Here is a 23,693-nt window from a genome sequence, read left to right as displayed (position 1 = left end):
TTTAAAAGCCAGTTGTAAAATAACATGTATCTTTATTAAGCCTACCTCCCAATGGATGGAGAAACGTTAAGTAATTTTTAATTTTATAAAGTCTAAAGTTCCTTCCCAACTAGGCCAGGGGAGAAAAATGTCCGGACACTAAATAGAAGCTTAGGTATAACAATGTTATTTTCCTGTCTCTCGGTGGTTAAATGCAGTTGTTACCCACTGGTTAATGCAATGGTTGTGGCCACATTAGACAATGCTGGTAGAGTGATGCAGAGGGAAACTAAACATAATGAGGTCGCGTTTATTTTTACTCTCTAAGTTAAAAATTCCCTGGGACGTTCAAATGAATGATATGAATAGTTGCAAAACTTTCTAATGAAATGGAAATAGATTTTATTCCTAAGTATTAGCAATTTTCTTGTGATGTTTCAAAATCAGTGCTGAGCTTTTTAAAGCTTCTAGGTTCCAGGTCGATGGGGGAATATCAGAATGCTAATCTCGTGAGGTGTCTCAGTAGTTCATGGCCAGGAAGGAGGTCCAATCAGGACAAAACATGGGGGGCGGGACATTGTTCCGGCAGGGGCAGGTCCTCTGGAGTAAGGACTACTCTACCTGTTGAGGACATGTGGAAAATCGAATTTGCATCAGATCTAAGGCTCATATCTCATATAAGGCTTTTTTTCTACAATGTGGCACTCCGGAAGATTACAACCTTCTGAAGTTTCTGTTGGTACGGACTGAAAATGGGTTTTTCCATGACACGTCGTTCCTAGCCATCTCTGTTACTTCTGTTGCTGTGGCAAACGCAGCTCAAAGGAGGAACGGCTGCTTTGGGCTTGCAGTTTATGGGGACACAGGCTATTGTGGTGGCAGACAGTTCCCTGCCACTTGGAGTGTGACACTGCTTGCTCACCTCTCAGCGGATCCTGAAGCAGTGAAAGGGCCTGACCTCAGCAGCTTTCTCATTTCACCACTCCCACCGTGTCAGTGACCCCAGCCCCAGGCACTGGATGGGACCGCCCACAGGTAGCACAGGTCCAACGCCTCAGTGGTCTCTGTCCAGGAAGAGATCTGACACACTCAAAGTGTGTCACAAATGCCATAAAGTTTCCTAATCCACACTTCAATGTGACCACTACCTTTAATGGTGGTCCTTGGAACAGTATCATACAGTTTGCCTAGCAGCAGTTGGTAATGAGGTCTTCCCCGGCTCTTCTGCAGGCTTTCCAAAACTGTTGTTCCGAATGCTGTGTTTGCCCCCTGTCTTTTCCACTCTTCCCACCAAAGTGACACAGCACTCCCTCCCCCACCTCCATTTCTGCCCTCCCTCCCTCCCTCCCCCCCCCTCTCTCCCTCTCTCTCTTTTCTTTCTTCCTTTCTCCCTTTCTTTGGTTAATCAAGTGGCTGGGGGGGGGGGGACACTTCAGCTTTTAAAGCTGTGAAGTGGTTTCCATTTGATGCAACCCTGTCTCCCTCCCACAGTTCTCTGGTCTCTAGATGCTAAAACACAGATTGAAATCCTTTAGAGAACTTTATATCTGGGGGGTGGTTTGGGCGTCCTCTGGGGAGCTCAACACAAATATTCTGGCTTAAAAGAGGCACTGGCCTACAAGTTAAAATATATATAAATTGTGTGTGTGTGTGGTGTGTGTGTGTGTGTGTGTGTGTGTGTGTGTGTGTGTGTTCCACTCCCAAGCCTTCCACATGGTGGAATTCAGCAGGGGCCCTGCAGATACAGATGCTTGCTTGCAGGTGATGGAGCTTCCTGGACTGCCTTCCTTTGGGTAATCTTTTCTGTTCGAATCTGATTTTTTTCCCTTTGAGATTAAATCAAAGAAATATGTAGCCCTCCCCACCCCCTGCTCAGCATTCAGTTACCACTGTCCTTTGTCAGATGAGTACTCAAACTTTTAGCAAGAAAAAAAAACGAGTTGTTTATTTAACTTTCAATAGGATGTGCTTTTAGCATGAAGTGCCTTATGGGTTCGTGAGTCTAAAACTTGGAATTATCCTCGAATTAAGTAAACTAGACACTTGACCGGTGGTTTCACGAAACAGATCACTTTTCTCTTCTTTTCTATATGGAGGCATATCCCGATTCCCGAGAAATGAAGTGAGAAAACTCTAAGCAGTATTTGAAGATCCAGCACTGCCCTAGACCACTCCAGAAACAGTGCCCAGAGAACCCTACACTGTGAGAAGACTTAGGAGAGAGGCTCCGAGGCCGAGCCACTTCCCACCCCACCCCCAGCCCCCCACAGAAGGTAGAGGAAGGTGTGGGAAAGTGGTAACAATAACAACAAAGGCCCTTGTTTAGACTCTCAGAAACACACTGTCTCTCCAGACAGTTATTTTGACTGATCTGACAACATTTTCTCCACAGTCCATGAGTGGATACTGTTTCGCTTACTGCAACTCCCTAACAAAGTTATGATGGCAGCTGTTACCTGTTTTCCCAGAAAACCCTGCAGTGTCGGCAACAGCCGAAAAGAGATGCAGTTATGAGACCCAATGTTAAGTACACTCTCAGATAAGCAGCGAGATATTTATACTCAGAAGAGGCACCCTTTGTTTTTAGGAAAATAATGAGAACAGAGGTTCATAATTCCAGAACACAGAAGCGAATTTGTGTCTAGTTTTTTCAGTTACAAACTTCTACTAACTGTGAAGGCGTTTGGAGCTGTTTGGTGATGGTGTGCTCGGAAAACAAAGCAAAACCACCGGGTTGAGAGAAGTTGCCAGAGCACCTGTCCCTTCTTCGTTCTCTTCCGAGTATGGTGTTAGTGGACAGGACTTTGATAGTCAAAGTGGACGGTGATTGAAGTTACAGGCGTGTATATGAAACACTTCTGTTCCTTGCCCCTTGAACTCAAGGGGAAGCAGTGTCCGGCACATTCCAGCCTCTCCTCCCACTCAAACTTGAACTGTAATTGAAAGCCTGCTCCTCATTATGTGGCCTGACAGCCCATCTCTTTGCAGCTTTCGTTACAAAGCCATTTAGAGAACTCACTGGCCTAAGGACAAACAGCAATGTGTGTAGATAGAACATAGCTGCTTTGAAAGGCAGAAACATGTTGGGAGAAGGCATGGGCTTCTTCTGGCCGCTCATTGTTAAGGTGGGAAGGGAATCCAGTGCGCCAATGTGGGGCAAGGTGGTTGCCCCCACCTGGTTGTATCCAAGTTGTTGTAAGGCCCAGACAGGGAAAGGGGTGTGCTAACCCTCTGTCCAGCTGGAGTTTTCCCCAGCAGGAAACTTGGCTGAAGTGGCTGATGGGGGTTGCTAAAAACACGTGCTTGCAGGAACTTACACAGTGATGAGAAGGCAGACTCGAAGACCTGAGTTCTAGGATGCTGCTTCAGCACATTTCAGGCTAGAGAAGGGAGCAAGGGGGTGTCAGAAGGCTCCCCTGCTAGTGTTTGCAGAACTTGGATGCCTGACAAGCCCAGCATCAAGTTAATTGTTCTTGGAGCAGGAAGTCTGGAGTGGAGGAAGCAGGTGTTGGGGGAAGATTACCAAGTTTTGAAATTACCAGGCTTGCTCTCTTGCACTTTCTAGTTTGGCCCCCTAGGAGTCTGTGGGTATTTTGGAAGGTGCTGTCCCGTTTACCTGTCGAGTAATACTAAATCATATGTGTACGGGAGGACATGTTTAAGTGCATTTGGAAGCAGGTAGCCTACATGTAGCCAATGTTTCCAGGATCCATTTCTCTTTGTTTATTTTTCTGTTTCTTTTTGGCTTTCGGCATCCCATACATTCAGAAAACCTGTGACAAAGAGTGAATTCTTATTTTTCAAATTGTTTTCAGACATTTCATGTTCATGTAATCTTGGCCTATTGATTTCCTGATTTTTTCTTTATTTTTTTGTTTTGTCCATTTTATTTTTAATCAGCTACATCAAATGGGTCTTTGGAGGGCCTGGATAACCAGGAGGGAGGGGTGTGCCAGACAAGAGCCATGAAGATCCTCATGAAAGTTGGACAAGGTAAAGATCGTCTGCTGCTTTGTGAAGCCACTGTGACCTGGTGTAGCCCCCAGCTAGCGTGGCACCGAGGGCGAGGCTCACTGTCACCCCTCTTTTTAGTTCTGAAGGCAGACCCTCCTCTGCACTTTGAACCACTGGCAGAGTCCCCCAAGGCGATATCCTCTGCTTTCCTTATTGGAGATCTCTCTAAAAGTTCAGGTCAGCGAGACAGAGCATCTGTGTGTGGCCACAGATCTGTATATTTCTCTTTACGATGCAGAACGCCTCTTTGATTGAACAAAATCAAAGTGTCCCGGCATGTAAACACTGGCTCTCAGCTTTGTTTCATTTTCAAATCTGGACAACCCAAGAGCCGCGTTTTCATGTAGACTAACCTATTGTGCAGAAAGAAAGAATTATTCTTCTAATTAGAGACCGGTATAGTAGTCAATCAACTTGCTCAGTTAAATTGAAATGTCATCTGCAATGCTTTGGCTGCCAAACGCAAGAATCCCTATAGTTTCCACAGATGGCCTCCTAATCTAAGCCTCCAAAATAACGAGGATAACCGTTTTGATTAAAAAGGAAGGTTATATTCTTGTATTTCACAGTGCTTTGCATAAAGAGTCTTATGTTCATTGCTATTCGTGCCTCTTGAGATATCTGTGCAAACTCCTGACGCTTGCTGCTGTCAGATGTCTGTGCCACGATTAATCGCTTGCCCTTCATATAGATGCAAGTTCTGCTGGATCAACCAGGAACAATGATCCAACGAGACGTCCGGAGCTAGAAGCTGGTACAAACGGGAGAAGTTCAACTACAAGTCCTTTTGTGAAACCAAACCCAGGTACAGCCCTGTGGTGTGTGTGTGTCAGTCTATGGGGTGCATTTTCTTAGAACTCCAAGAGGCAGAGAAGCCTCTCACAAGGCTTCCAGACCAGCAGGATTCACTCCTGGGCGCAGATGCCTGGGATCTTTGCTCTCAGTGAGTCGGTATTAACTCTGCCACTAAGACAGACTAATTCATTCCAGTCAAAGTCTTACAGTCACAATAGCAGAGCTCGCCAGATGGGTCAGTCGCCAGTGATGTCCCACCAGACAAGTGTTCATTGGCTGATGCTGTATCCTGCTCACTGTCGACGCCATCCCAAAGCTGATGTTAATGTATATATAATTTGTGCCCTAATCCCTGTCTAATTACATCTAATCCACAAAGAGCCTCGCCGATCCTTTTCTGAATCTTAGAAAACGTTGCCTAATGGCATGCTTTCCAGGTGGCTTGTTCTTAATGTTTTTCTCATTCTCTGTGTAAAATAAAACAGTAAAGGGCCCACTGACCAAAGTACAGGGTGCCATAGAAAATGGGCTCATTTCCTCAATAGTCCTGGTCTGTTGTGCTGATACCATTTCACAGAATAGCTGGTGCATACACACCAGCGCTTACTTTTGTATTAGGGATCTCTGTGCTGGTTTGGAGGTGGTGAGAATCCACATCTACTATAATATTATGTTCTCTTTCCAAGAGTCAAGGAAGTTTTTTTTTTTCCCTCTAACTTTCAATGACAAGATGTGTCAAATTCTTGTGACAAATTGATAAATGGATAGGATAATCGTGCCAGGCAATTCTTCAGTGCTAACATTTGGGTTAGCAGTCTGTTCAGTGCCAGAGCGTCTGCTACCTTCCAAATATATTTTAAGTGTAAATCAAATAATACAACCGAGTTTCAGTTGAACCCTTTCCCAGGCCCCATCACTCCTTCCCTTCTGGCACGTCTCTGCTAGTAGGCAGGGCTGTCTTCGGAAGGCAGGGCTCTCCTTGGAAGGCAGGCAGTGGAAGACACACGGCTCCTACAGTGAGGGAAGAACAGGCCAGGGCAAGGACACACCGGGCTCTGGAGTAGCAGCAGGTGCCTTTCTTCCCGCTGGGCCTGGTGCGCCCTGAAGTGCTAGGGAAGCCCGCGGCTGTCTGTCTGTCTGTCTGTCTGTCTGTCTGTCTGTCAAGGAAGAGCCTGGGCATGGTATGTGAGTGCTGGACCTCCGAGCTCCTTCACCTCCCCTGGTGACCTCCGCCCCCGGGAGTTGAGCGTCGACCGGGAGTTGGGAGTTGAGCGTCGACCGTGCTCTACCTGTTGCATTTCGAGGGCCCCGCAAGCGACAGGGCAGTCCCAGGACCGCAGTAACGGGCTCTCCTTGCTCCTGTCTGTGCAGGTTCCTCCAGCACCGACGGTAACAGCGCGGGGCATTCCGGGAACAACCTCCTGGGTTCCGAAGTGGCCTTATTCGCAGGGATCGCATCAGGATGCATTATCTTCATCGTCATCATCATCACCTTGGTGGTACTGCTGCTCAAGTACCGCAGGCGGCACCGCAAGCACTCTCCGCAGCACACGACCACGCTGTCACTCAGCACACTGGCCACACCCAAGCGAGGTGGCAACAATAACGGCTCGGAACCCAGTGACGTTATCATACCGCTAAGGACTGCAGACAGCGTCTTCTGCCCGCACTATGAGAAGGTCAGCGGGGACTATGGGCACCCAGTGTACATCGTGCAGGAGATGCCCCCACAGAGTCCTGCCAACATTTACTACAAGGTCTGAGGCCTGGGACCTGCGCCTGCCTCCCAAGGGAACTCGCGCCTTGTTGTTGGGCGCGCAGGGACCGCCTGAGCCTTGGCTGCGGGGGCGGGATGCCTCCCGGAAGAGCCTGGAGCTGGACAGTTTTGTAGTCTGTAGCTTTTCCGGCCTTGGGGAACCACAGACCCTCCCCCGGAAGCTGGAAGACTGCTGGGAGATCCCCACTTGGACTGCCGCGTTCCCGCGCGGACCTCCAAGCCATGCACCCAGCTGCCACTGAGGCCTCTGCAGAGCCCAGGGAGGACACGGTGGGCTGTGGATGACGCAGCAGCATCTTAGGAGAAGGCTGTGCACCAGGCCGGCCTCTGCCTCCCAGTTTCCTGCCGTGCACACTGGACTTACCACTCGGACCTCGGGCTCAGTAAGATTTTTCAAAGATCTCTAGCGTTTTAGTCCTCACTCTTCTTCATTCCTGTTGCCAGGGCTCTTCCTGGCACCTCCCCAGCCCCTCACTCCACATCCTGCATCACTACGGGACACTCGCCACAGAGTCCCAGCCCCACCCTTGACACCAAGATCCAATGCGATGGGTATTAGGTACAGAATCCTGCTTTCCTGGAGGCCGGGTCAGCCGGGGGACCTGGGGGGGTGGGGTGGAGGAGTGAGTGTGGAAGGTAAGGTTGCCACCACAGGTCAAGGCTGCTGCCCCTGGGGCATGGTGCGGGGAGCGAGAGGGAAACGACAGATAGGGCCGGTGGGAGACAGACAGACAGACCGTGGTGAGTGGTGGGGAGCCCACTATCACACAGCTATGCAGCAGGGAATCACAAAGTCCCTCTCCTGCAGTGGAACAAAAGGTCCCTTGTGGAGGGACCAGCGAGAGCAGGGAGGGAGAGGACAGGCCTCTGGCGACGCGCTGGGGCAGGACTGTTGAGGTACTGGCAATAAAAAGCGCAGCCCTGGAGCTGTGGGAGAGAGTCCGTCTGCTTTGGGAGATGTTTTAAGCAGACTCAGCTGCTATGTTACCACATTTTTTATTAAACACAGGGAAAGCATTTAGGAGAATAGCAGAGAGCCAAATCTGACCTAGAAGTTGAAAAGCCAAAGGTCAAACAGGCTGTAAGTCCATCACCACCGAGGTTATTGGGGAATTCTCATTAGGAAAGTTAGGTCAGATCCCCCGGTCCCCGTAAGTGCCCCTCCCCCTCCCCGATTGAGCCTTACACTTTGGTTTTTGGTTTATGGCCGTGCTGTCCGGGCTGTGAGGCTGTACCCGGGCTCCACGTCAAAGCGAAGCTCGTGGCCCACCTCTAAGAGTCCTTACGATGGAAGTAAGTTATGATGTCGAGGGGAAGGCGGGAGATGGGACATATTTATAATAGGTGTATAGAACACAAGGGATATAAAATGAGAGATTTCTACTAATATATATTTTAAGATTACACACAATACACACCCGGAGATGTGGAATTCATTTGTTACGGCGATTAAAGCGACCCCGGCCCTTTAGTGCTTTACAAAGTAAGCGATTGGCTAGCTAACTTCCGAGAGAAGCTGCATCGCCCCAAAATGTTATCGACAATGAGAAAAGTATCCGTAATGAGAGCAAATGACAAAAATAACCAGGTCCCTGCGGACATCTCACAGATCTGTAGACTAGGCATGCCAGCCCCCAAACACCAGGACACCGATGTGACTGCGCCCTGTGTCATACAATGACAAGACGTGCTGGCATTTACTCTCTGTTGGGTTTTCCCTTGCCCTGCGGGCTGAAGTGTTCTCTGGAATCCAGCAGGTCACACTGAGGGGGTTACAGTTGAAAGTTTAGCTGTGGGTGCCTCTCCTGCCCTTATCCCTGCCCTTCCAGAAGAATAAACAGGAAGCAGGAAGCCTACTTTTTTTTTATGTGCTATGCAAAATAGACATCTTTAAGAGTCCTGTTACTATGGTAACATTTTGCTTTCTGAATTGGGAGGAAAAAAAAATTGTAATGACAGCATTTGAAGGTTCTCAGACCTCCAGTGAGTACCTGCAAAAATGAGTTGTCACAGAAATTATTCCCTACTTCCCAAACCTGAAAAAATGATGTTGGTTCAATGTATGTGTATGTGTGAGTGTGAGTGGGTGTGTGGTACACGTGTGTACATATATGTATAATATATATCTCCAGTATATATTATATATATCTATATCATATTTCTGTGGAGGGTTGCCATAGTGATCAGCCACAGTACATATGTAATTCTTTCCATCACCCCAGCCTCTCCTGTGCATTCACACGAGATTTCCTCGTAAGCCATCAGAAGTTGTAGGAAGGGGGAGAGGGACGAGGAGGGGAGACATGGGAAACCGTCTGATTTTAATGAAATCGAATGTCTGTGTCATCGGTTGGCCACATTTTAGTTCTAAACTGTGAAAAATCAGATGAACTGGTGAAGAGTTACCTGCAACCGACTGAGAAGTGTCCTGTGCGTCTGTTTTGTGTCTGGTGCAGAAAATGACAATCTACCGACTGCCCCCTTATCTGGAGTTGGTTCAGCTTTGGAAAGTTACTGTAAATGCCTTGCTCGTATTGTCGTCCCTAGTCACGTGACTTCGGCGCTTGCACCATCCTGTCTAAGTGGAGGTACTGTAAATAGATAGGTTCAGATCTTACCATCTATGGATTCGGGGTGTTACAGTAGCCTTATTCACCTTTTTAATAAAAATACACATTGAAAACAAGACAGAAAATGGCGTTTCTTACCCAGATTGTGTACATAGAGCAACGTTGGTTTTTTATAAAGTCTAAGCAAGATGTTTTGTACAAAATCTGAATTTTGCAATGTATTTAGCTACAGCTTGTTTAACGGCAGTGTCTCCCCCTTTGCACTGTAATGAGGAAAAAAAATGGTATAAAAGGTTGCCAAATTGCTGCATATTTGTGCCGTAATTATGTACCATGAATATTTATTTAATTTCGTTGTCCAATTTGTAAGTAACACAGTATTATGCTTGAGTTATAAATATTTTTTTCTTTGTTTTATTTTAATAGCCTGTCATAGGTTTTAAATCTGCTTTAGTTCCACATTGACAGTTAGCCCCAGAAAATGAGATCCGAGCAGTCACATTCCACGTCTGTTTCAAACTGAATTTGTTCTTAAAAAAATAAAATATTTTTTTCCTATGGAAAAAACGCCTTCAACGTATTTTCCTTTCCTTTTTATTTTTTTTTCCTTTACATTTTCTTTATTTTTTCTGTTTTGTATTTTGATTTCCTCCCTTTAATTCTATCCAAAGTCACAATTACCCAGAGACTTCTGCTCCTGGATCCTTTTAGGCCCGTGTCTCAAGACAAGTCATGCATGTATTACAATAAAGTTTGATTAAAGCCCTGACCTCCCACGCAGGAAAAGCCTCTGTTTGCACCTGTGTCACTCGGAGGGAATGGTCAGCCGCGCAGTGAACCCTCAAAGAAAGGAGGGAATCGTGTATTCTGCTTAATTGCAGATGGATTACATTTCTGTGTCAGCCAAGCACTCTGGCAGGACGGCCCCGAGATAAAGGCGGATGTGAAATGTTCTTCATAAAATTTTACCTTGAGGAAAACGTGTTATAAAATTGGATTAAGGCAAGCCAGAGGCCGGCAATGAGATTAAAAATTCAAGGCTGGGGAGATGCTTCAGCCAGTAACCGGCCATGCAAATAGGAGATCTGATACCCCCGAACCCCAAAACTGAGTGTGTTGACCTTTAACCCCCTGGGGGAAGACTATCTAATTAGTTTCATGGAATAAATGAGCCTCGGGTCCATTTCTCAGAGAATAAAGGTGGGTAGTCACCAAAGGAAGACAGCCGATGTCAACCTCCGGCGGCATGGGCATGTGCTCAGCTATGCACACATCTACACTTACAAATATATATAACACATTTTTGAAAAATGAAACACATTGTGCCTTCAACTACCCTGGGCGTTGGGAGTATTTTCCAGGCTTATTGTGGACTTTGGGAGTCTTAATCTTTGCACTCCAAGGAAACTTTTTAAGCAGTGAGAATCCAACCCACAGGGGGTTAGAGTTATTACTAAAATCAGTTGCTATCCCACCTCAGTTCAGTTAATCCTTGGCCCAAGGAGTGATACAGCTTAGGCCAGGCGAAAAGACAAGTCCCCCTGAGGTCAGTCGACAAGACAGAGACTTCCCAGAGCTGACTGCTGTGTTCAAGATCACAGCCCCAGCAAGTGGAAGAAGTCTAGCATTGTAGGTGTGAGAGTCCACCACCCCCACCCACTCTCTCCCGGCAAGCAAGCAATAGGGATGAAAACCTAGTGTTACAGACCGCCAGAGAGACCCCGGGAGGCACAGCCGTAGTTGACTCTTGAGAGTTTTATCTCCAGCCATTTTCCCTTCAGCTCCTGAATTGCTGTTACTTGCAAGTTTCTTGACACCAGTTAGGCCACACCACTAAACTGGACCCTCAACCCTGCATACCGAGGTTAGTGTGACTTAAGGTGGGCAGAAGGTAACAAGGAGAGGCGCCACTTTTCCAACTTTGGACTCCGTGGCTTGTGTGCTCACGTAAAGTCTCCACATACACAGTATCGCCACTTCCCACCTTTCTTCTGAGACAGTTCTCCACACGGAGTTAGCCAGGGTCAGTGAAGGAAGGACTAAGATGTGTCGAGGTGGTTTTCTTTACTACCGGGGAGAAAGATTTGCATGAACCAGAAGCATCTCGCAGGATGACCTTAGCAGGTGTTCTTCCTGTCTGAAAGGGTGAGCTTGCTATGGGGAATCTCCAACTCCATCAGCCACCACCCAGTCTGCAGCTGCTTTCAGAGCGGTTCTCATCATCACCAACTCCTTTTGTTTCTTTCTTTTTAACCCGAGGGTTTCTCATTCAAACACTGGTGGAGGTTGGAAAGAAGAAAGGTTCTTGAGAAAATGCTGCCCACTTAGGAAGTGCTGGTCAGCCCTGTCAGATTCCAGAGCCAGCTGAGATAAGAGTAAGCGATTGAATACTACTACTAATACTAATACTAATACTACTACTACTAATAAAATTCAGAGTGGTCACTTCAGCTGTGTGTAACGATGGACAACTGCCTTACTTTCTGGTTGGGTTAGATCTTCCGACGGCTCACAAGAGACAAAACTTCCACTGTGGACACAAAACCTGAGAATGTCTGCAAGCTTCAGAAATGCTCTACCACTGAGCCACATCTCCATCCCTTGCCACATTCCTCAACGCCCTTGTTTGAGGAGAGTGCTTTGTGGCCAGGCCTCGTGGTAATTGGGGGTGGGGGGGGGGCTCCCTTCCGCTCTTGTAGCTCGCCTCCCCTCGCTTTCTTTCCAGACTTGAGCTTCACTCGCCCTGTGTTTCTTCTCGTGACCGTGTCGGAAACACACCCTTTACCTCCTTTATTATTTATACCTCGGGGTCGACAGTCTGCTACAGGAAACCCTGTCACTGAAATTTTAGTTGATAATAGAGCTGTTATTGCCTGACTAAGTACCATTCATTCCAAATAAAGAGATTAGAAGGTCTGGATATGTGTGTGCTGTTATTGTTAGAGGCATAAGAACTTTTTTTAAGTCCAAAAATAGTAGAGGAGATAGATGTCTTCAAAGAAAATTGCTTCAAACCAACTGGGATCTTTAAATGCTACAAAATCCCTCTTCAGTTCTGTCATTTTATTTTATTTTATTTTATTTATTTATTTATTTATTTATTTATTTATTGCACAGCGGCATTGTGAAGGCACCATTAAAGGAAGTTAAAAAAAAAAAAGTGAAATTCATGTGTAACTCTAGGATCCACAGAGTGGAGAAAGAAAAATCAAGGGGCAGGCTTCTAGTTCTGTGTGTCTGCATTTTATCTGGTCTCTTCAGTGTTTGGCTGTTGACAGTGTATTCACTCAAGACGTGAAAGGTATGAGATGAGTCAGCAGGTAAAGGCACTTGCCAAGACTGAGGACCTGAGTTTGATCCCCAGAACCCACATGGTGGGAGGAAAGAACAGACTCCTACAGGTTGTCTTCTGAACTCCACATGCATATGCAGTATGGCATGTGTAGCTACACACACACACACACACACACACACACACACACACACACACACAAATCATCATCATGGTACAGCCGTAATCCCAAATTTCTCTGACTTATGCAGGTAGTCCTTCGACAAAGCCTAGCTTGACCCTCAGGAAGGAAAAGTTCCTGGGGCATCAGTGATGTCTGCAGTCCCAGCCCTGTCCTGTCACCCAACACTCAGTGTGACTGCTCTTACCCTCCCTCATACCCACACTGGGACTCCCTGTGGGAGGCTCTCATTGGAAGCCAGGCTGATAAAACAACAAAGTCAAAGTAGCATTTCTAGCTCAGGTAGAGACACTTGGCAGGTTAGCACAGGCTTTGACCATCCTTGCATGAGTATAGTTAGACTGGCCCAAGACGCTGGAAATTAACCTACATGTATGTGTAAGTGGATTTTTGCTTATCTACAAGTCTAGAAGTCTCTGTACGATGATCTCTCTCTCCCTCTCTTTCTTTCACACACACACACACACACACACACTCTAATCTGTTCACTTATACAACATGTATTTATTATCCCTTATTATATGTTAGATGGTGTGCAAAATATTGGCTATTGCAACATGAAAGACAGGCATCCTCCTATGAGGCAATTCAGAGTTCAGTCAGCAATTCAGAAACTTCCATGAATAACAATTAGGCATCTCAGATGCTGGTAAGGAAGGAAATGATAAGCCTGGTAACCACTGTGTTTACTTTCCCTCAGCATCTTTTAAAAAATGTATTCGTCTATTAGTTCTCTTCTTGTCATCCATCTCTGCCTTCTCTGTCTGTGGTTGAATTTCTTTCGTTTTAAATCTTTCATTACACAGATGCCAACTGGCTGTTAGGATGCTAAATTTAGTCCGACTGTTCTGTTCTTTCCAACGTCTTAGGAGTATGCCTTAAGAGCCTGCCTCTGGCCTTAAGGGACAAGTAAGAGCGTTTGCAGTTGGTTTCCAGCCCACGTTAAATGTGGATATGTATTTGAAAGGGTGCTTCTTGGCTACACTTGGTGTTCTTGGTTCTGTGGAAAGAACTACAGACAGTGTCTACTACCAATAGTTAGTACTGAGCTCAAGAGAGAGTGGGGGAGGGGGAAGGGAAAGGGAGAGAGAGACAGGGAGGGAGAAAATGGATGGATGGATGGAAAGATAGATAGATAGATGATTGATAGATAGATATAGATAGATAGATAGATAGACAGAGCTATCAGTCTGGGTTATGCGCCAATGACCCCTTAGCTCTGTACCACCCCAGCCTTTCAGCCAGGTGCCTCCTACCTTGCCCCATCCTGTGCTACCCGCCCTCCTGGTTAAGAGGGCTGGAAAGACCAGGGCTTCCTCCCAGTTCCCGAAGTAGACACAGTATGGACACCTTCACTCACACACTGCTGGCTGGGTGTGAGGAAAACACAAAGACACCCCCGCTTTCCAGGGGCACATAGTTAGGGATGCAGGCTGTTTCTTACGGTATGTGAATTTGCGAAGGATGGGCTGGGTGGAGAGGGGTCCTCACCCCTACCTCCAAAGAGGAAGGAGCAGCAGACCCTGGAAGATGCGGCTCCCTGGTGCTGCTTCACCCATCTCTTGCGCCATACTTCAGAGGCAGTCTCACTGCAGGGCTTGCTGGGAGGGTGGGAGATGTTGTTTGTGTCCAGCCCAGCACACAGGCTCATAAATGCTCCGGTCCTGATCACTATCAAATGGGAGTGACCACTGTTCCCTGGAGGGTCTTCTGGGAGAGCAACAGGCAGAAACATACTTTGACCTTGTATCACCCATCCCCTCGAGGACCCAGAGAGAGTAGATAAGTCACATGGCTTTTCACCGTAATGCTCCTAAGACTCATTTATGTTAGCCCTGAGAACAGCTTCTGGGAAAATAAATGTTTGAAATGTAACAATAGAATTGTTTAAGTGGCACTACCAGCAATGCAGGTATGGGGACGATGGTGGTGGTGGAGCTCTGGAAGAAGCCTGCCCTGCGTCATCAGGCCTCCCATCCTCCGCTCGGCTTTTTGTGAGCTCTTTGGGAATCACATGCAGTGTATTTTGAGTCCCTTCCCCCTCCATGCCAGGATGTTAACGTGGCTTCATCTTGTGCAGGTCTTGTGTAGGCAACCACAGCTGCTTCCGGTTCATGGTCCTGTCATATCCGGAAGACACCAGTTAGCTCCAATCCCCCAGATGTCCAGCTCTTTGCCGTCTTTCCATCCAGTCTTCCCTGACGTGCTGGAGGTTTGTGGAGGGTGTGACACAAATGTCCCGTTGGTGGCTGAGGTGACAATTGTTCTCGTTGTGCCTCCCAACTCCTTAAAGCCAAGAGCACACAGACCCCTTTCTCAAAGACTTCTCCAGTACGGCTGCTTCTGAACTTTCCCCAGAGCACAGTAGAAAGACTCTTTGCTGTGTCCCAGTTCTGTGACGTTTATCTTTTGTTTCTCTAGCCTTTTACTTTGAAAATGTTTCAAATACAACAAAAAGTTGAAAAACATCTAGATCCCAACGCTCTGCGTCAACGATGTTTTAAACATGAATGCGTAGTCTGTGTTCTAACACACTTGTACAGGTGTGTGTGTGTGTGTGTGTGTGTGTATGTGTGTGTGTGTATATATATGTGTGTGTGTGTGTACCCACTTACATGTTTTACATGCAAGCTTTGGCCCTTCTCTCTGTCTCAGCATCTCAGGAAAAGGGACATTTCCATATGAGCACAATGTCACTTATACCTAGCAGACATCCAAAAGCACTTCATAATGTGACCAACCTATGAAACTCATCTTTGTAGTTAAAAGGTTTGTTTCGGCAAAAATCTGCTGTAAGATTGTGTTTCCTAGAAATGACAGGGAAGCCATGCCCATGAGACCTCAACAATATGGCCACCCAAACGAGACCTGACCAGTGACACCGATAGTCTTTCCCAGGGATGAGCCCCTAAGGTACTGTTGACTATCAAATGGTCAGTCCCGAAATCCTATACATACAAGCAACATTAAACAGACTCAGCAGGTTGTAATGTGTGTGTGTGTGTGTGTGTGTGTGTGTGTGTGTGTGTGTGTGTAACAATAATAACCAATGAAAAAAACCATGAGTTCAAGAGGGTGGGGTCATGGAAGGCGTTGGAGTGAGTAAAGGAAAAGGGGGGAAGTGATGTAATTATAATTTAATTAAAAAGAGGTGTGCATGCACACACTTGCATATACGTATGTACTTTTTACAGACTGGTCACTCTAAAGATCAAGGGGTACACCTTGTTTTATGCTTCTAGTAGATAACATTAGGAAAATATTTCTAAATCCTGTGTCTAGATCTCTTTCCTTACCAGCATTTCCAGATTAATTCACTTAAATCATCAGTTCCTAGCAGGATCTGGCTTTCTGTGCCTCGCACCACATCTCACATAGACATACACCTTTGGTGTGTGGGATTGACTGGGTGGCTGAGGTATTCCCCATTTTCTCCTGCTTACAGTAAGGTTGGGAGAGGGGCCATAGCTGGGATGCAGAGGGCAGCAGGCAGGAGCAGATGTCGGTTCCGTACCTTTCCCATCTCTTTGAGGTATTGAGTGAGGCTGGTACTAGCGTCACAGGGTGCAGATCAAAGATGGAGACTGGTCCCTGGGTGACTGTGTGGACCGGAGGCTCCTACCAACCAGAGCCACTGAGCTCTAAAGTAAGGAAAATGAGTAAGTGAAATTGGAAGGAGTCGGGGAGCCTTCCCTCTCACATGCATCTCAAGGTACCTCTGTACACAGCTCCCCATGTGAGCGCCTGCTGTGTGAAAGGACATCCATGACCTTTGGAGCTTTGCAAAGACACCGCTGGGCTGCCTTCCAGTTTCCTTTCCTCGGCATCTCAGGTTTGACTATCCAATTCCTACTCCATCTTGTTCATGATTTCTACCCTGAGTGTCCCCTAAAAATCTACAAGAAGCAAATAGAACACAAAGGCACCCTCTCTCCTTTATTTCCTAATTGCATTTATTTATATAGTGTATGTGTGCATGTACATGCACACACACACACACACACACACACACACACACACAGTGGGTGCCCACGTGCCACAGCGTGAGTGTGGAGATCAAAAAATAACTTATGGTTGTCAGTTCTCTCCTTCCACCATGTGGGTCCTCGAGCTTGCGCTCAGGTTGTCAGGCTCATTGGCAAAGTCACACACTGAGCCATGTCACTGGCTCCTGATGGGCCACCTCTTTCGAGGTCACAGTTGTTAAGCCAGTATGTAGCATTTTGGCAGCAGCTTAAAGAATGTTGACATAGTCATATACATCATAAAAATATCAAAAGCCTCGAGACCACTTTCTGTCGCAGCTTTCTTCCCTCTGCTTCGTAGCTCTGGACACATAAGAGCTTATTCTTTAGTGTATTTGCTGCTAATACAGGACCTGCCATGTGCTATGTGAGTGCAGAGCCTACGGCCCTGAGCTAGAGCCCGGCCCATGACACAAAGACTTGCATGTCTGCTTCTAACAGAAAAGGTGCCTGAGCCTAGTTCACTCTACTGCTAGGGCTTATCCTGCTGATGAGACAAAACCAAGTATGAAGGACAGAGTAGAAATTAATCCAGTGATGCTCAGAGGGTTCAGAAACTCCACATATCCTCTTTGTGGGTACCCTACCCTCATAGACCCACATCTGGAACCAGTAAAAAGAGGTTAGCAGCTAGACACATAAGCCTGGAGGCACAGGCATGGTCATATGGTTTGTATCTCCACTGGATGGGTCTCCATCTACTACACACTGTGAGGTCTTTTAGAGGGAGTCCCAGGGAACCCACAAGACATGTAATGCAATGTAAGCAGGAATCATGCTATACAATGTACAGGGATTTTTTTTTTCTAAAAGGACTATGCATCTAAAGAACATATTTTGTTGTTATTTGGATTTTAGAGACAGTGCCTCACACTGAAGCCCAGGATGACTTAGAATTTACTGTGTAGCCCAGGGTGACCTTGAATTTGTGCAATCCTCCTACCTCAGCTTCCTGAGTACTGGGATTGTAGGTACAAGGCATCTTGCCTGGCAATGACTTTTCTTCATTAGGAAAAATTAAATTTTACAAAAATAAATCACTGTTTGAGCATTATAACTATCTATAAAAGCAGTTCTATTAATGAGAGAGAGAGAGAGAGAGAGAGAGAGAGAGAGAGAGAGGGAGAGGGAGAGGGAGAGGTTCTGGTTCAGTAGGGCTGGGTGTGACACAGCACTTTTCCCAGCAAGCATAGAAGGTTGTTGGCATATAAACCACCCATAACAGCTTGGAGGTTTTTTCTTTTCCCATGAGAATGGTTTCCTTTTTAATAAGGCTCAGTCTCTTCAATTAAAGGATTTAAGAGCTAACATAATTTCACTTAGCAGCTAGGAGGAACAGGGTTAAGGATACATGTTTTTGTACATTCCTTCACTGTCTTTCCGAGTAACTCCGGTCTGAGGCTGAACGAGGATTGACCCTCCTTAGACAGTGCTCCCCATGCCCCTGCCCACTTTGTCAGGGGTAAACCTGGGCTGCTGTCCAATGACTTCATTTACACAAACACCTCCTCTGTGCCTCTTCACTGCCCTCCTGGACCGGGCCTATGCATTCAGACCTCAAATGGCTTGAGACGAGGGATCAAGCTATAAATAAGGGTTCAGCAGGCAGACTGGCAGAGGACCTGCTCTGAGAAGCCTTTCCTCCAGGCCTCAGCAGCTGGTCCAGGGACCGGAGCATCTGGGAACTTCAGTTCCTCCCCACCTCCTCAACCCTCTTCAGCACACCATGTTATGCTTGGGTATGGAGCACAGCCCTGGTTTCCTAGTTGATATCTCAGATCCTCCACCATCAAATTCTAAATGCCTCATAGGTCGGACGGCTTGCCAGGGAGACTCAGGAAACTCGTGGCTTACTGGAGTTCAACGCCCCATTTTTCTCTTTCTTTCCAGTGCTGCTGCAGCTCATGGAAAGTCAATACAGAAATATGCCTTCTGGCCAGGAAAAAAGTCTCTAACGTTTTAGCTCTGCATCGTCTGCATCCAGATGTTGGACCGGCTTTGTCCATGGCTTCTGAGGACAGGAAGTCGAAGCAAATTTTCTTTTCTTCCTTTTCACACCATGAACCTTCTCGTTTCTCTTTCTTTTTCCCCCTCCTTATAGGAATTGAGAAAGTTGGTGCCGCTTTTGATTATTTCGGTAAACACGGGCCATCAACAGCTCCTGATAAGAGAGGAGAAAGGGAAGTTGTCTGTTTGCTCTCAGATTCTCTTCCCTTCTTTCCTGCTAGTTTCCACCAGCGGGGAGAGAGCTCACAGGGCTGGTTCTCTGCGGTGTGAGCTGCAGGAGGCTTCCACAGCGTGCTGTGCAAACACATTAAGGGAAAATCCTGTTGTGAGGAAGAGTAGTGTGGGCCAGCCAGCACCATCTCCCCCTGTGCTAGGCATCCAGAGGTATGCAGCTCCCTGAGGGGCTACACAGCCCCACCCCTCTCAGGCATCCCTCCCTGAACACAGTCTGCAAGTGAGAATCTTCTCCAAGCCGGTGCTTCTGACATGGGAAAGGTTTCTTTAAAGAATGCCAATGCTACCCTGGGCCAGTTTTCATGACACATACCCAAGATGATTGTGTGTGCGCGTGCATGCACATGTGTGTGTGTGTGTGTGTGTGTGTGTGTGTGTGTGTGTGTGTGTGTGTGTGTGTGTATGCTGTGGTGCATATGTGTGTATGTGTTCATGTGTGTCTTTAGATGTGTCTGTACATGTGTGTGAAGGCCTTAGGTCTCCACAAGTGATTTCCTCTACTGGATGTCTTTGGCTGTTTTTTGTTTTTGTTTTTGTTTTTGAGACAGGACCTCTCACTAAATCTGGAGCTCACTGATTGGCTAGGCTGAACCCCTAACAAACTCCAGGAATCCACCTGTCTCGGGCTCCCCAGTACTGGGGTTACAGGTGCATGCCGCCACACGTGGCTTTCACATGGGTCCTGGGCATTAAACTCCAGCCTTCAGGCTTGTACCATGGTCACTTCACTCCCACCCCCACCCCCGTTTCCTCAGGCCCCCAAGGCGGTTTTCCATTGCTGATAATTCAGGGATGAGCCCCGGCCATGCTACTTACCAGCTATCATTTCTCAAGAAAGCCAGTTTGCCGGTTGGGACTTTGCTCTCTTCATGAAGGAAAATAGGCCCGTCAAGACCCACCTCGGAGAGCTCTTGTGAGGTCAGGACAGGCAGCCAGCCCAGTGTGTCTGCCAGGCAGTAAATACTCCACGAGGACCTCTGACCAGAGTCTGTACTTCCTGCAGCTCACCCCGAGGCCTGGCTTGACGAAGGACCTCACTCCTGACCACCGGTTGATTCTCACAGCTGCATGTCTCTAGTGGGCGTGTAGACATTAAATGATAACATTGTGATTTCCACACAGAGTCTTCTGAGATCTCTAAATGACAAGGACACCGGTCTCACTTTTCTTTCCCAGGGTGAAAAGGGCAAATGTTCTGTATTCCTGGTGCCGGTACACCTTTCACACTAACATGCCTCTGACTCACACCCAAGCTCAGATCTGGTTTTTCCTGGTTTGTACAATAAACCGATGGCTGCAGTAGCTATGACAATGTGAAAACACACAGAGAATGCACCTCTGTGGAGTTCAGCTAGTCAGCAGTTGGAGACAGCAGGGTGTGTGCAGGGTGGCTCAGGGCTCAGGGCAGGGCTCCAGCTGTCCACAGACAGCCACCGGCCTCCAGTCTCTGGCGACAGTCACGGTAGCATGGTCTTGACAGGTGACCTTCGCAGAATAGTCAATGAGTGTGCAAATCCCCCTGTGCCCAGAGTTGTGGGCTGGATCGTGTACCCCCAAATTCAGGTGTTCAAATGCAGACCCTGAGTGCTTTCAGAGTGTGGTTATTCACAGTGTTCACAAAGAAACCGAGGGGAAAAGGAAGCCTCCATAGTAGACACTAACTCAGTATGAACGAGTTAGAACACGAGAGGGCCGACAGGAAGTGGGACCTGGTGGTTCCTGCCTGTAATTCTAACACCGTAGGAAGCGGCATCCAACCTTCTGGCTTCCCTGGCCCGCATCAGATGAAAAAGAATCGTCTCGGGCCACATGTAGAGACCGAGGCAGGTGGATTACTGCAAGTTTTAGGGCTTTCTGGGGCTATCCAGTGAGTTCCAAGCTAGCTTGAGTTGCAGAGTAAGACGCAGTCTCGAACAAGAGCATAAGGAGACACACGCACACAAACATGGCAGATGAGGGGGGGTCTTCCATGCCAGGGAGAGAGGAACCAGCTCTGGCTAGGGACACCTTGGCCTTGGACCTTTGTCCTCCAGACCTGTGAGAGAGCAACGTCCTGTTGTCATGCCACTCCTGGACCAACCCTCGCAAGCTCACACTCCCTGTTGTCATGCCACTCCTGGACCAACCCTCGCAAGCTCACACTCCCACCATCCCCTTCACTTCACTTTCGTCCTGCACGGTGAGCTCTGTGTCTCTTTGCTCAGCACACAAAACACCAAGTGGTTTTTCGGGTGTAAGGAGAAATTTGTGCTTCCATAGAAAATTAGATTTAGTAAAAGGAAGACAGAGAGCTTCATCAAGGGCCTGGTAAGACCCAGGTCAAGCTTTGGGAGTCCCTAGTGGTCACTCTGCCTTGGTGTCACAGGTGTGTGTGTGTGGAGGGGGGGGGCGGGGACCGACAAAGTCCACATTTAATGTCATGGAACAGGGTCCCGCACTTTCCTGACAGAAACGCAGGGGCCCCAGACCCGGATCCTCCGGGTTCTATGACTCATGTTGTCTGTGTTTTTAGGCTGAGGAATTCTTAAATCTATAGACCACTGACAGCAGTGTCTGAAGACAGCAGTGAGCTTTGTCTGGACGGAGACATTCAGTGGTCTTTCCTGTCACTGTGGATAAAGCTGGGTGTTCGCACTTTCATTTCCATATTCCCAGTATTAAAAAAAAAATCGGCCTGGCCTTCATTTGTCTCTCATTATCATTTATTTATTTTGAGACAGTGTCTTGAAGTGAAGCCCAGGTTGGCCTCAAACTGCCAGCAATCTTTCTGCCTCAGCCTCCTGAGTGCTGGGATTGCAGACATGGACCTGGTTGTATCCTCCTTTAACCTGGTTGCTGCATTTAACTAGTTGCCTCATTGAAGCATTAAGTAGGGCTGGCGGTATGGCTCAGGGCTAGAGTGCTTGCTGAGAGGGCACATAAGGCTCTTGGTTTGCTCTACAGCACCACAAACTAAGTAACCTCTCTAGCATTGTCTTCATTTTCTCATTGACATGGGAGTCATGATTCGCCCTGTGTGAGGAAATTATCCTTTAGCACCATGCAAAAGAAAAACACCGTGAGCAGAATAAAACAGTGGCTACAGTGTCATGGGGAAGCATGGGAAGCTCATGTGTGAGGCAGGAGACAGCCTGCTTTCAAGGTGGGTAGGCAGACAGTGTCTTTGCTCTGGACTCCTGGGTGACCCTGAAGCTTAGACAGCCAGTGTAGCTCAGAGGTGAACGGTAAGGCCTCAGATCCCACAGCTTTCGGTTTGCACTTCTGACCTGACCATCCTGTTTCAAGACTTGGGGCTTCCTTCCAAACTGTGGGGCCTAAATATTTTCTGTGCAAAGTGGGGTTGGTGGTAGTTCCTGCCTCCTGAGAGAGAAGTCAGTGATAACAGTGCCTGTGGATGGGCCACGTGCTCCACTGCTCACAGTGCCTGTGGATGGGCCACGTGCTCCACTGCTCACAGTGCCTGTGGATGGGCCACGTGCTCCACTGCTCACAGTGCCTGTGGATGGGCCACGTGCTCCACTGCTCACAGTGCCTGTGGATGGGCCACGGAGGGGCCACGTGCTCCACTGCTCACAGTGCCTGTGGATGGGCCACGGAGAAGCCACGGTGCTCCGCTGCTCACAGAGCAACGGCTGATTGAATGAGATCAGTTACTCCTGCGAAGGCAAGAATGAAAGCCGAGATCTGGGGAGGGTGAGTGACAGGCAAAGGCAAGGCACTGTCGACAACGGGGAATTTTGTGTGGCTCAGCATGTGGTTTTAGAGAGAACTCTAAGCCATCCGTGGCCACATTTCCTAGAACGTCTTCTGCCCATGGTTGGAGGTTCCGAAGCCTAGGATGAATAGCTAACAAAGGCACACCCTATAAAGCTGTTTGCACAGAGAGTTGGTGCTGGGGATCCGTCAAGCACCTGCTGGGTCCCGCACAGCCTGAGAAGATTCTCGATCCGGAGGAAGTATCAGGGTCCTATTGTCACTTGAGGAGGAGAGAGGAGGCCTGAGGGGGCAGGCGACTCTTCCTCAGGACTGCTTCTGTGGTCACTGGGTCCTAAAGTATGCACCCGGTACCAAGGTTTAGTATATTTCTCTGAAGAAACTGTTACAGTTTCAAACTGTACAAGTTCAAACTATGTTTCATTCAAAATATCCCTGGTATGTTTACTGTGAATAGTACACAATGTGTGCCTGTATCTAAACATCTGAACATTGTGCTGCCTCATAAATATGTACAATTTTGATTCTTTTTTTTTGTATCAGTGAAAATATATTTATATAAAATACAATTCGTGTAAAAATGTCAGTACACACCAAAAACAACGCCCCTCAAGCATCACAAATGTTTAGTGATCTACATCTGGTCATGACCAATACAAAGACAAGGAGAAGTCTGGCCCTCTGAATGTCTGAATTCTAACCCAAGAGAGGGAGAGGAAGGGCCTGCATCCACCAGCCTGTGCCTCCTGGCCGCGTTAGTGTAAGTCACTCCAGACCAGATGGACACACAGGCCTCTGCCTTCCTCCTTCCGGTGGGCTGTGGGGGTGAGGCCTCCATTTCTCCTTGTCTGTGCTTCCGTCTGGCCTGGAAGATAACACTGCACCAGGAGGGAGCCTGATTGAGGGCTGTATTGTGCTCAAAAGCCAGGTGATAAGATTGATTCTAGATAAGGTTAAGGTACCAGTTCCGCATTCTCAGGTGGGGTCAGTTAACCCAAGCCCGAAGTCATGCAGCCCTGCCCAGGTGGGGTGGGGAGGTGTTTGCAGAATTCTTATGATTACAGCCCAGCTGTGTATGTGTTATGACTATAACCCACTTTTGTGT

The 23,693-nt window shown here is 47.5% G+C and overlaps 1 protein-coding gene across 1 annotated transcript in view; it reads left to right on the top strand.

The window, feature by feature from the left end:
* The window catches only part of Efnb2 (ephrin B2), a 44,186-nt gene extending 34,769 nt beyond the window's left edge, over positions 1-9,417 (top strand). Inside the window, exons 3-5 of the mRNA XM_028872315.2 lie at positions 3,880-3,972; positions 4,685-4,798; positions 6,160-9,417. Of these exons, the coding sequence (XP_028728148.1) occupies positions 3,880-3,972; positions 4,685-4,798; positions 6,160-6,551 (599 nt within the window). The 3' untranslated portion in view covers positions 6,552-9,417. The remainder of the gene's footprint in view (positions 1-3,879; positions 3,973-4,684; positions 4,799-6,159) is intronic.
* The last annotated feature ends 14,276 nt before the right edge of the window (positions 9,418-23,693 follow it).

This window comes from Peromyscus leucopus, chromosome 16_21 (assembly GCF_004664715.2).
Source record: "Peromyscus leucopus breed LL Stock chromosome 16_21, UCI_PerLeu_2.1, whole genome shotgun sequence".
Lineage (NCBI taxonomy): Eukaryota > Metazoa > Chordata > Mammalia > Rodentia > Cricetidae > Peromyscus > Peromyscus leucopus.
The sequence above is the reverse complement of the archived record's forward strand: the minus strand, read 5'-3'. Positions and strand labels throughout refer to the sequence as shown.